At 36.9% G+C, this 13,944-nt stretch overlaps 1 protein-coding gene across 1 annotated transcript in view; it reads left to right on the top strand.

Annotated features, from left to right (window-relative positions):
- Positions 1 to 13,944, top strand: part of LOC107695646 (slit homolog 2 protein-like) — an 83,899-nt gene extending 69,955 nt beyond the window's left edge. Inside the window, 14 exon segments of the mRNA XM_016495658.1 lie at positions 320 to 391; positions 545 to 616; positions 1,679 to 1,842; positions 2,239 to 2,363; positions 2,810 to 2,907; positions 4,582 to 4,721; positions 5,306 to 5,399; positions 7,718 to 7,855; positions 7,971 to 8,211; positions 8,319 to 8,449; positions 9,925 to 10,079; positions 10,160 to 10,445; positions 10,536 to 10,744; positions 12,857 to 13,944. Of these exon segments, the coding sequence (XP_016351144.1) occupies positions 320 to 391; positions 545 to 616; positions 1,679 to 1,842; positions 2,239 to 2,363; positions 2,810 to 2,907; positions 4,582 to 4,721; positions 5,306 to 5,399; positions 7,718 to 7,855; positions 7,971 to 8,211; positions 8,319 to 8,449; positions 9,925 to 10,079; positions 10,160 to 10,445; positions 10,536 to 10,744; positions 12,857 to 13,101 (2,170 nt within the window). The 3' untranslated portion in view covers positions 13,102 to 13,944.

Raw genomic sequence — 13,944 nt, 5'->3', positions numbered from 1 at the left:
TGTGTGTGTGTGTGTGTGTGTGTGTGTGTGTGTGTGTGTGTGTGTGTGTGTGTGTGTGTGTGAATTTTAACAGTGTTGTTTTTCTTGAAATTATGTGTGCACTAAAGTGTATATGCAGTATGTGTGAATACAGGGGTGACATTTTTTTTGTTGCATCATTTTAGACATATTTATATAATAATTTGATTATCTTGTTGACTTTATTTCAGTAATTGATTTTGAAAGTTGCAAAATCCACTGTTTTTTTTATTTTTATGGCCTGATGCTTCTATGCAAATCTGTTTTTGCAAGTACTGTAATATCTTTTGTTTCATCCCAGAATTTTAAGCTACAACAGACTTAGGTGTATTCCTGTAAAAGCTTTCGATGGCCTCAAGTCTCTGCGCCTGTTGTGAGTACCTCATTGATATGTGTGTGTGTGTGTGTGTGTGTGTGTGTGCGCGTGCGTGCGTGCGTGCGTGCGTGTGTGTGTGTTTGCTATCAGACTTTGATTTATGTGTTTTGGACTCTCTTGGATGGCTTAATTTCTCTCTTCTCTCTGCAGGTCTCTCCATGGTAATGATATTGCTGTGATCCCAGATGGAGCTTTCAAAGATCTGTCCTCGCTCTCCCACCTGTAAGTACCTCAGAATGAACACACACATAAGCATATATGAGTGTACCAAATTGGTTTTGACAGCTGGATGTACTTTGGTTCTTTCTTTTACTCTCACACAAACACACTGAGACACTTTCTTTGTCTGAACTTGGGGTTCTGCAGCCACAGATTGCTTGAGATCTCGGTCTCCCACGATTACCTTTTTTTTTTTATAAATCCCATGGATCCATTTCACAAGTGCAATTATGACTGACAGCTGAGTAAAATAAATCTACAGATTACCTTACACATGAGATTGTCAAGAAAACAATATCATAATGTTCATTGTTTATATATAGCTATTTATTAAACCCAAATCACATCAAAGTCACATCAAGCGTGTGGATTTTATTTATTTTTCTTTTTGTACATTGCTTCAAATAATGCTAATTATAATAATTTTCTTATTTTTTCTTTATTTTCTCATGCATGCATGTTTCATCACTTTAAAGTATTTAAGTACTGTGAATTTATTGACATTTTGCTGTATAAACAATATAGCAAAATATTTAACAATAGACAAATGTCCCCACAATATATATTGTCACACTGCCCAGCCCTGCTAAAAAGCCTATTTTGTCAACTGTTTAATTTAGCTCTGAGGGCTCTAAAAACCCTTTAAAAGACCATTTTGTGTTTCATATGAAGTTAATATTGATATAAACGTGACCAAAAGTAGTGATGTTCAAGTGTGTGAGATTAGACTATTCTTTTCCACAAGTTTGATGCACTGAGACTGATTTGCGGACTGGCGAACGTGATAGGCAGGCATTACCGCATTGACAGGGCAATCAGCCAATCAGAGCAGCATGGAGGAACTACCCTCCATTAAACTCATGCTCTATTAGAACTCAACGATCTGACACATGGCAGCTCCCTATGAAACTTCATCCGCTAATGTCACTGTTGGATGGTGTTACTTTAGAAAAATGAGCCAATACACACACTATTTAATATCACTTTCATTTTACTTTTTGCATCACTGATTATTTTATCATCCAAATTTTTGGAGAAGATGTGTAATGTGTGTGTTTCCTGCAGGGCTTTGGGAGCAAACCCTCTGTACTGTGATTGTCACATGCAGTGGCTCTCTGACTGGGTAAAGAGCGGCTACAAGGAGCCTGGAATTGCACGGTGTACCGGTCCTGGAGAGATGACCGACAAACTACTGCTGACTACACCCTCCAAGAAATTCACATGCACAGGTAAACCCACCCGGGCACTTTAGACACACTCATCCATTCACAGAGAGGGCATTAGTACTAACTCTAACACTAGCTTACATGCTCAGATATTAATATTGTAAGTAATGTGATTTGATTGGTACATTTGTAGAGGTGCCGGGGACTTGTGGTTTTCCTGTGCCAGGTAAGGAAGTCAATAAGAGCCAAATCTGAGCTCCTAAACCCAGCCCCCTGTATCTGCCACCCAACCTTTCCTCAGGATGAAAGTGACTTGTGTTAGTTGTGAGCCAATTTTGTGATGCTTTACCTGTTCAATCCTATGTGTGTTTGTAAGTCTTTGCTTGTATGTTTGTTATATTTCTGTTTGTGTGTGTAACATGCTGTGTAATTTCTTCTTTTCCTCTGCATTTTGCATAGGTCCGGTGGATGTGAGCATTTTGGCAAAATGTAACCCTTGTTTATCCAACCCTTGCAAAAATGACGGAACCTGCAGTAACCATCCTGTCGATTTTTACAGATGCACCTGTCCATATGGTTTTAAGGTACAAACACACCTAAACACAAACAAGAACATCTCAGTGGTCGTGTTAAGGTATTAAACTTCATACCCACAACTTGTTTTACACCATTTGTGCCCAATTGGTACATGATGGGATTGTGTGGTTTGTTTGAGGAAAGGAGTGCTAATACTTTTGAAAACAGCAGACTTTTCACATGACAGGCAGATAAAATAGCAAATACATACAAAACTGATAAAAGGGGGACTGGAGTCATATCCAAATTATCTTCCAAAAATTCAGAAATATAGTTTCATCTTGCTCTCTGACTATATAAAATAATTATTCTAAACCTTGAATGCCCTGAAATATCTGTATGCGTGTTCATGTTCACTCATCTGTATAAAGTAGCATTTGTACGTGGGGATAAGCAAGTATGGAAGATTGATGTGTGGATGTGGATTTGTAATGCAACCTGCTTGTTCATATAGGGCCAAGACTGTGAGGAACCGATTCATGCATGCATCAGTAACCCCTGTCAGAATGGAGGCACCTGTCATCTGAAGGACGGAGAGGAGAACACTCACTGGTGAGTCAGACCTTGATCATCGTCATCATCAAAATTCTAAACCTTTTGAAATTACAATGTATATGAGACCGATAAAGAAATAATGTATTCAGGCCATGTTGAATGTGGCTTTCATTTAGTACATTAAGTAAATGCTCAAATGTGTGTGCATGTGTGTGTGTGTGTCCCTGTTGCTCCAGTAATGAATATACTTTATGGACAGAGTGTGTCTAATCTGTCTTAATCAGACTGAAGTGTCTGAAACTGATCTGAGCTCACTCATGCACTTAATCAGCCAATCAAGGGCCTTTCTGTGGACACACACACACAGCGAAGACGAATGTGTGTGTGTGTGTGGTGGGGTAAGCTCAGGTTCAGCTGCAGTCATATACTGATCAATGCTAATGAATCCTTTGTGTTGGTGAATGAGAAGAGTTTCATTTGAGAGCTTCTGCTTTACATGTTGATTAGGTACTGTAATGTAATACACCCACAGACATACACGCACAGTGCATAAAATAATTTATTCTATCCCAGTTTAATGCGCAGAGACAACCACAAGTAAGTCATTCACAGGGTAATTTCCCAAAGAGTGAAAACACTGCAGCACTGTAGCGCTTTCAAAATATTCACTCAACCTTGGGTTCAAACAATGGTGTGAATTTGGAACCTGGTAATGTACTTATACATGCATTATCATAAATCATAAATGTAAATGAATCGCTAATACTAAATTTGAATTTAAACAAGCTTAGTTGAATGCTGCACTGTGTAGGGTTTAAATCTTCACTCACACACACACATGGAACTTGAGTGCACTAATGTAAGTAGTCAGACATATGTGTATAGCACTGAATGCTCAACCAAACACATATGTAATGCTTACACACACCAATATGACATGCTAACTGATACATCTAATGTTATTCACACATACATACACTACTGTTCAAAAGTTTGGGGTCAGAACGATTTTTAATGTTTTTGAAAGATGTTTGTAATGCCCTACCAAGGCTACATTTATTAAAAAAATACAGCAAAAACAATAATAATGTGATATAATGCTATTATTACAATGTAAAATAAACTTTTTTCTATCTTAACATTTGCTAATATATTATTGTGATGGCAAAGCTGAATTTCCAGCAGTTCCTCCAGTGTTCAGTGTCACATGTTGCTTCAGAAATCACTCTAACATGCTGATTTGGTGCTTAACAATAATTTTTTTATCAATGTTGAAAACAGTTGTGCTGCTTATATATTTTTGGAAACTTTTATACATCTTTTTCAGAATTCTTTGATGAATACAGTGTTCAAAAGAACAGCATTTATATGAAATATTTTTGGAACAATGTAGAAGTCTTTGTTTTTGACCAGTTTAATGCATCCTTGCTAAATAAAGGTTGTGAATGCTTTCACAAGAAAGTTTTACTGACCCCAAAACAAAAAAAGAGATGATGTGATGATCATTTCTAAGCACCTTTGTGAAGAAATAGTAAAAAAAATTGAAGGAGGGACCCGAAACATATGTAGTCAATGTAATATCTAGAACATTGAACTGTGAGAGACATGTAGACCTTACATAGAAACAAACAATTATAGAATAACAATACTGCTCATAGAGTTTTCCTGATTGAAATAAACGTTTCAAAAGAATTAAAAAGTCTTACACAGCCATTATGTGTGTATGTTCAGGTGTGTGTGTCCAGATGGATTTGAGGGCGACGAATGTGAGATAAATATTGATGACTGTGAAGACAATGACTGTGAGAATAACTCGACGTGTGTGGATGGTATCAACAACTACACCTGTCTCTGTTCACCTGAATACACAGGTAACACACACAAACACAAGGAAAGTCACATGCTAAATGCTCTGTGTTCTCTGTGCTTTGTGTTTAACTGTCTGATGCTAACATGCTAATGTGCTGCTTGAGCTAACATGCTAACATGCCAAACACATCCTCTGTATTTCTTTGTTTTTCTGTCTTTCTCTTGCTACTTGTTTCTCTTTTTCTACTAGCTGCTAATAATAATGAGGTGGAGAAAGGTTAGTTCACTCTCTTTCAGTTCATCCTCCCATTGTCTGTCTCTATCCTTTGCTGTTTCTGGCTAGTGCGTCCTCTGTGCCTGCGAAAGTATGAAACGCACACACACTCATTGATGTTTCTCTGGCTGGTCCACTGTCAATAGAGGTGTATTGTATTGTTTTTCCTCAGAGTATTGGTATTTTGTCATCTTCCCCACTGTAAGATGATTAATCAGATACTACACACACGCAAACACACTCCTGCTGGTTTAATGGGATGTGACTCTTGTTTTCTTACAGTAAACACTTCTTTGATTATTCATACCCCTCCTACTCTTTCTGTCTGTTTATAATGTATATGTGTGTGTGTGTGTGTGTGTGTGTGTGCAGGGGAGCTGTGTGAAGATAAGCTGGATTTCTGCACTTCAGAGCTAAACCTGTGTCAGCACGACTCGAAATGTATTCTAACCGCTAAAGGATTCATGTAAGTCACTGAGATCCCCACTACCTGTATTATAAAGTTAGCCTCAAACTATGAATCCACTTTCTTTACTGACCATCTGAAACATATTGGCAAGACTGTCTGGTTTTCTGTCTAATACAGATGCACAGGTTTTTATCCATCCATCTGAAAACAAAGCTGCGTTTAAAAGTTGCTGGACTGCTTTTGGCATTAGATTTACAAAGTTTATAGCATCAAAAAATTAAAGAAAAATATTCCGAACCACTTTATAAAATTATAATTAAGATAAAAAGACTAACATGTTGAACTCTGTGAAATATTTTAAAATAGTTACAAAACATTTAGAAATAATAGCTGTTTTCATCAGTGATTATAATAAGAAATGATTCTTCAGCACCAAATCAGCATATTAGAATGATTTCTGAAGGATCATGTGACTATGAAGACTGGAGCAATAGCTGCTGAAATTACATTTTTAAAACAGATTAAAACAGAAATATATTTAATATATTGTATTTTTAGTATTTTTGATCAAATAAATGTAACCTGGTTCATCAAAAGACTTATTTCAAAAAGAACACAAAATTATTGCTGACCCCAAACCTTTGAACAGTACTATATTTGTATAATTTACTGTATATTATGGCTCTGTGAGACAAGTCGTGACAATATCACAGCATACTTCTCTGACTCCAGTGCATTTGTACTGTACTAACTACTATATGAACATGTCTTTAAACGGGACATTTAAATCCTTCCCTATAAAATTGCCCTTCTGCAGTCACTCAAGTCTGTTGGATCCAAACCCTGTTTGGATTCAGTTTCATCACTCTCTCCCTTCCAGACGTCCCCTTTTCCCTCTCATCTCGACTTTTATTTCATTCCCCTCTCCACCAGACCAAAACAATCGTTGCGTTAGAAACCATCAGATGTGTACAGTATGTGTGTGTTTCCTTCTCTGTTGATATGTCTGAGAAGCAGACCACATAAGTTAATTTGTGTGTTTTTATGCCCATTGCTGCAGATGTTAACACAACACTAGAGCTGTATGGAATACAGCTGGAGTCTCTGAGGTTCTGCTCTGTGTTTGTGTTCTGATATTCCATTACTGCTCTCCTGTTGGGTTTACTATAAAAATGATTTGGAGGGGGGTGTTTTAAAGATGATATGGTGCGATACGATGGGATGATGAATGTGTTTATGTAGCACTTTATAGTAAATTTAAATTCATAAAAAAGAACTTACATTTCAGTGGTTTAAGTAACTAAAACTTTTGTAATTAGAGAGGTCTAATCTCAGAACACAATAGATTTCACTGTTCATAAATATTATTTTTAAAAAAGATGCAGGATGATCCCAACCACACCAATGAACCTACAACAAATTTAGACCTCAAACCAAGTTAAATGGGTCTTATGTTAAGATTTGTTTGAATTATTATTATTATTTTACATGTGGCCTCTGCATTTTGACTTAGGTTTATTTAGAGTATTTTTGTTGGTTTTTAGTTAACATATATTGACTCTGAGACATAGAATGCTAGTGCGGCTTATGCAGCTGTATTTATATATAGATATGCAGCTATATTTTTGATGCTTTAAAATATATATTTATACAGTATATTATATCTATATATTTAAGCAAAAAAGTTTAAGTTTGCATAATTTGACTTTCATTGTGCATTCCATATTTACATATATACATACAGTACATACATATATACTGCATATATATATATATATATATATATATATATAATTATTTGGTTTTTATATTATCTTTGCACTATTTATAATATAATATTTTTTTCTACAATAAATATTGTTCAACAAATTATGCTGTACAACCCAAAGGTAAAAGTGATATGAAGTAACCTCCCAAAAAGAAACAACAAAAGCACAAACTGTTCTTAAAAGTTGCGGAGGGAGAGAAATCTTTTCTCTTCTTGTTAAAATATGAAATGCACAATGAAAGTCAAATTTATGCAAACATAAACTTTTTTCCTTTTTTCTACACTTTTTCAATTAATTTTTCCTCTAGACCCGACTTGAACCTTCTTTGGGCCCCCTGGGGGTCCCTGTACCCCATTATGAAATTATGATTAATGTCTGTGACTTAAATAGCTATTAGCTGTTGTAAAATTTTCTAGTAATAAACATTTTTCAATATGAAATGCATCAGTAGAGAGAGAACGAGAACTGTGCTTGTCAAACTATTTCATGGAATCTTTCTGATATTTATCAGTGTTAAAGATGACAATGTGAGTTTTAAATGTTAAATGTGATGATTTTGTGTGTGTGTGTGTGTGTGTGTGTGTGTGTGTGTGTGTGTTTGTGCAGGTGTGAGTGTACTCCAGGTTATACCGGGGAACACTGTGAGGTGGATTTTGATGATTGTGAAGATAACAAGTGTAAAAACGGGGCTCAGTGTACTGATGCTGTGAATGGCTACACGTGTGTGTGTCCAGAAGGGTACAGGTGAGCAGAAATACAAAAACACACTACATTCATCTATAAAAGATCATCGGAGTTCAACATGTGAAACACGTATCTTACTGTGTGTGTGTGTGTGTGTGTGTGTGTGTGTGTGCAGTGGGTTGTTCTGTGAGTTCTCTCCTCCAATGGTCCTGCCGAGAACAAGTCCATGTGACCACTATGACTGTGCCAACGGTGCACAGTGTGTTGTCAAGGACACGGATCCTGTGTGTCAGTGTCTCCATGGTTATGAAGGCGTGCACTGTGAGAAGCTGGTCAGTGTCAACTTCATCAACAGAGAATCATTCTTGCAGATCCCCTCCAACCTCATTACAGAACAGGCCAATATATCACTACAGGTACATCACTAGAGTAAGAGTGAGAGTCAGAGTCAGAGAGAGATCAAGCTAATTCTTCATCAGTTATGCATTTAAGCATACTCATGTGTTCTGTATGCATGTCCTAGATTGCCACAGATGAGGATAATGGAGTGCTGCTGTATAAAGGCGATAATGAACACATTGCGGTGGAGCTCTACAGAGGCCGACTGAGAGTCAGTTATGACTCGGGATCCTACCCCCCATCTGCCATCTACAGGTGCACACACGCTTATACTGGTGTCATTTCACAACACTTTTACAGCACTAAAAACGGCTTATCCAATCGCAATGTAGAGTTGGAACTATCCATTTTGCAATAAGCTATATCTAAATCAGGACATAACATTGTTTTCTTTTTCTTTGCTTTTTTTCAATATAGTAAATTATATTTACAGACTTTATATACCCACACTAACGTTTAAAAGTTGAGTAAGATATTTTAAAAGTAATTAATTCTTTTATTCAGCAAGGATTCATTTAATTAATAAAAAGTGATAGACATATGTAATGTTACAATATTAAAGCAGCACTATGTAACTTTTTCTGTGTTCAAAATTTGCAAAATGCATATAATGAGCGAGTAAATCATGAATTCATCTTCCAAACCGCGTTTTTGTCTTATTCCAAATCACTACGGTACACTTATAATAAGTACTTATATTTGGACTATTGTAGCCTGGTCGGGTCGTCACCGCTGCGGAGTAACACATACCTGCGTGAATCGCCATAGACATAAACTTGGAATGTTCTTCCGCGGGATGTGTGCAGTTCTGTTTATTAACCGCTAGAACACCAAAAGTTACATAGTGCTGCTTTAAATGCTGTTCTTTTGAAGAAATTTTATTTTTTTCTAATATATTGTAAAATATATTTAAAATATATATTAAAACACTTGTTTTAACTTATAATAAGAATAATTCAATAATAATAATATTTCACTTACTTTTTTTTATATAAAATAAATGCATCCTTGGTGAGCATAACCCAAACCTTTGTAGTAGTAACTTGCACATTTCCATATTATTGTATTTACATACAGTTACTGTATATATTTCAAGGCCATTGAAATAATAATTTATTTACCAAGTGACATACATTACATTTTAATTGGTCACACTTTATTTTAAGGTCCAATTCCCGCTATTAACAAACCATTAACTATGACTTTTGCTTCAATTAACTCCTAATTTGCTGCTTATTAATAGTTACTAAGGTAGTTGTTAAGTTTAGGTATTGGGTAGGATTAGGGATGTAGAATATGGTCATGCAGAATATGTGCTTTATAAGTACTAATAAACAGGCAATATGTTAGTAATAGGCATGCTAATAAGCAACTAGTTAATAGTGAGAATTGGTCCCTATACTAAAATGTTACCTTTTAATTTGACTTTATATATTTTAATGCGGGAGCAAGAATGCAACATTAAGCTGAACTTTAGCTTTGGTTAGTGTTGTTTTAATTTTTCACAGAAATTAGTTTTAGATCAAAAATTATTGGCAAAGGGTTGGAGTTAGGGTCACAGACCTCCTATAAAAAGCTTGTTTTTCAATAGTAATGATGAAAATCCTTGCCTTTATTCTTTTGATGTCTAATCAATTTAAAGCCTTTCTCTTGTTTATGACGGTCGATAGCTGAACTAAAACACTGTCTGCAGGTATTATCCTCACTGTTCACTTCTGCTCTCTCTCTAGTGTTGAGACTATAAATGATGGCAGTTTTCATGTAGTGGAGCTGGTGGCAAAGGATCAGTCTCTGTCTCTCTCCATTGATGGAGGAAGCCCCAAATCCATCAACACTGCCAGCAGCCCCAGCCCAGTACCCAGCCCTGCTCCACTTTATCTCGGTGGTATGTCAAACACACCTGCCAATTAAAAAAAAAAAGGTCATTGCGTATAATGTCAATATAATAAACCACTATCTCTTCAGGAATTCCTCAACAGTCTGGACTGGCCTCGTTGCGTTCCTCAGGGAGGAACGGCTCGAGTTTCCACGGCTGTATCCGAAACCTCTACATTAACGACCAGCTCCAGGACCTCACCCAGTTCCTGCTGCAGGAGGGGGTGGTGCCCGGCTGCCAGCCCTGCCAGCGGAGTGTGTGTGCTCATGGGCAGTGCCATGCTACTGGACAGTCCTCCTTCAGCTGTGAGTGTGAGGCAGGATGGACCGGCCCGCTTTGTGACCAGCAGATCAACAACCCATGTGACGGGAACAAGTAAGAGACTCAAAAGTGCACACATTGGTTTCATTATATAAGAATGATCACCTCATAATGTGTTTTTTTATGTGTGTGTCTGTCTCTCAGGTGTATCCACGGCTCCTGTCTGCCCATAAACTCATACTCGTACAGCTGTCGCTGTCATCCAGGCTTTGCAGGTGTATTATGCGATGAAGAGGAGCAGCTGAGTCCCTGTCAGTACATAGCGTGTAAACACGGGCGCTGTCGTGTGTCTGGGCTGGGGAAGGCCTACTGTGAGTGCAACAGCGGCTACACAGGGCCAAGCTGCGATAGAGGTACGGCAGGGTGCTTCCACCCTTTATATAAAACCTGATCTCATCAGAAAAATCTGACTACACATGCATTTTTGCAGAATACATATCATTGCCATTTCCAAGTGAAATTAACACTGGAAGGGAGTTATTTTCTTCAATACAGACAAGACTAATAAATAAATAAATTCAAACAAAATCTCTAAATGTTCCATGAACATTTAAATCAACCAACAGAAATGTTACCTAGGGATGCACAATATATTGGTACCATATTTTTTCCCATTGTTTCATTTCCATTCCATCGTTCGATATTGGATATTTAACTGCTCATTTCCTCCATTTTTATTTTTAGATTACCTTGCCGTAATTTAATAACATTTTTAAATGTAATCTTTAGCCAAATCTCAAATGCATGCACAGTTTCATGTTGCACATTTTGATGTTGTGATGCTTAAATGCAGGCTTTAGTTTTTAGTGTTTTATTTTTAATTTGTATGGACAACATAGTGTAGAATTTAAATACTGGTGATTTATCGGTTATGGGACATAACATTATTATTGGCTGATAATAATGTATAATTGTAGGTTTAATGTCATATCCAGAATTGCAATATCTGTACCTTGAACCCTAAATGTACCCCTACCTTGATTTAAATTGTATTTTTAAATCAAAATCAACCTCAGAAAAGAACATATTAAACGCCCACTTGCAAGGCATTTAAGCTACATTCTCTCACAATTTCAAGAAACAGACTGATAACCTTCTAATTTTTATTTTGTGGTGATGCATTTCATGTTTTATGCAAGGTCAATACTTATTTACTCACCTCTACTGTAACTTGTGCTTGCATGTGTCAAAAATGTCTTTAATGCAGGTGTTTTCATTCTAAACTTCTGTGTAGCTTGCTGTTGATGTTGAAGTGCTAACCCTGTAAGAAGCTAATCTTGTGCTATTATTATTGCTATTTTACTAACATTCATTTTTAACCTTCCTGTAACCTTCAAGCTGCTACTGAAAGCGGTATGGACCCCACTCAGGTCCGCCAGGTGAGGGATGCATGTTGTGTGTCTGTGTTTATTTTTAAGGAATAGTTCACCCAATAATGAAAAATTGCTGAAAATGTACTCATCCTCAGGCCATCCAAGATGTAGATGAATTTGTTTTGTCATCGGAACAGATTTGTAGAAATTTAGCGTTATTGCTCACCAATGGATCCTCTACAGTGAATGGGTGCCGTCAGAATGAGAGTCCAAACAGCCGATAAAAACTTCACAATAATTCACAAGTAATCCACACAACACTAGCCTATATATTAACATCTTGTGAAGTCAAAAACTGCATGTTTTTAATAAACAAATCCATCATTAAGAAAAACTTTGAGCCGTTGCTTGCTTCCAGGTAAAATATGAGTCCCCTATCCATAATATTGCTTTCTTCAGTGAACAAGTCATCTTGTCTGAATAAAGAGAGAAGTATGGACAGATCAAGCTGTTTACAAGTGAAACCAGTCCAAAACAGTTCTAACCAAATATGGTTTATGGTTTATTTTGATGTGAGATTAAGAAGAGGAAACATACATTGAGGAAACGTTATTATGGATTTATTATGGACTCCATTATAAACAGGTTAAAGTTAAAATGCCCTGATGAATTTGTTTCTTACAAACGTGCACAAGATAATTGATGTACTGGGTTCATGTCAATTACTTGTGGGTTATTGTGATGTTTTTATCAGCTGTTTGAACTGACGGCACCCATTCACTGCATATGATCCATTGGTGAGCAATTGATGTAATGCTAAATTTCTCCAGATATGTTTCCATGAAGAAACAAACTCATCTACATGTTGGATAACCTGACGGTGAGTAAACTTCAAAGAAATGTTCATTTTTGGGTGGACTATTCCTGTAAATGTCTTCCCTCCTTTAATCACTAATAAAACTCTGCAGAGCCTCCTCCCTCCTCCCTCCTTCACTCCTTTTTTCCTGCTTTCACTCTTTGTATTTTCTTAGGAGTCACCTTTCAACTTCACAGTAAAAATATAATGGAAAAAGATCATGATTGATTATGTAACATGCTATATATGCAACATACTGCAGTGCTCTATATAGTGATTTTTTGTTCTCCTTGTAGAGATGGCGTGTCGGGGGGAACGGGTCCGAGATCACTATCAGACGCAGCAGGGCTACGCAGCGTGCCAAAGCACAGAGAAGGTCTCCCGTTTAGAGTGTCGGGGCAGCTGCGGGGACGGGACCTCCTGCTGCGCCCCCCTCCGCAGCAAACGAAGGAAATATACCTTCCAATGCACAGACGGATCCTCTTTTGTACAGGAGGTGGAAAAGGTCGTCAAGTGTGGCTGCACAAAATGTCCATCCTAAAAACGAAAAAGAAGAAATACATCCTCACACCCCCCTCTTTTGAAGTCCCCTGTTTTGTTTGACCTTTTTTGTCAGTGTTGGACTAATGTTTTTTCCTTCAAAGGAGATAATGGATTACTGTAAGATAAAGAACAAACCTATTTTTTATTATGAAGCGGAGAAAAAAAGACAAAAAATAGATTTTAGAATTTTTTTTTTTTTTGCCATCATTTTAGGTACTGTGACATTTTTGATTACTTTTTTTCCTTGGCAAAATCACCTCAGACCAGAATGGAAAGCAAACACACCCTGTTGACACATTTCACTTTTTTGTGTCTTACTTTGTGCCATTCTTTTATGTGGTTTTCTGGACTGCCGTAACTCATTTCACCTGGACTTTGTGAAGGTGAGATATAGTATCTCTATGGAGACTACGAGCTGATAGTGGAGGGCTCCCCTCCTGCTTCCTTACAGTGTACAACACAAACACACACTATCATAGCTGCTCCTATTCATTCACACACACAAACACAACTTAGCCACTAAGTGTACACACATGATCTCTTCCAGCATGCGCACACACAAACACACACACTCTTCCGATTCACATTATAAACCATGTGTATTTATTATATCAAAAATACTGTCACATACTTATACTCGGTATAGCCCTACATTTCCCTGGAGTTACAGTTGGAATTTCTTAATATATATTAATTTATATTCGTCCTTTTACCAATTTAAATCACTCATAGCTTACTGAGTAGAGTAACTAACGTTGTGTCTCCTTCATTTGGTTGGTTTGACCAATGGGACTGTTGTATTTACCATAAAAAAAAAAGAAAAACGAGAAAAAAAAAAAAA

This window comes from Sinocyclocheilus anshuiensis, unplaced genomic scaffold (assembly GCF_001515605.1).
Source record: "Sinocyclocheilus anshuiensis isolate Anshui unplaced genomic scaffold, SAMN03320099.WGS_v1.1 scaffold517, whole genome shotgun sequence".
Lineage (NCBI taxonomy): Eukaryota > Metazoa > Chordata > Actinopteri > Cypriniformes > Cyprinidae > Sinocyclocheilus > Sinocyclocheilus anshuiensis.
Note: the sequence above shows the minus strand (reverse complement) of the source record. Positions and strands in the feature narration are given on the sequence as shown.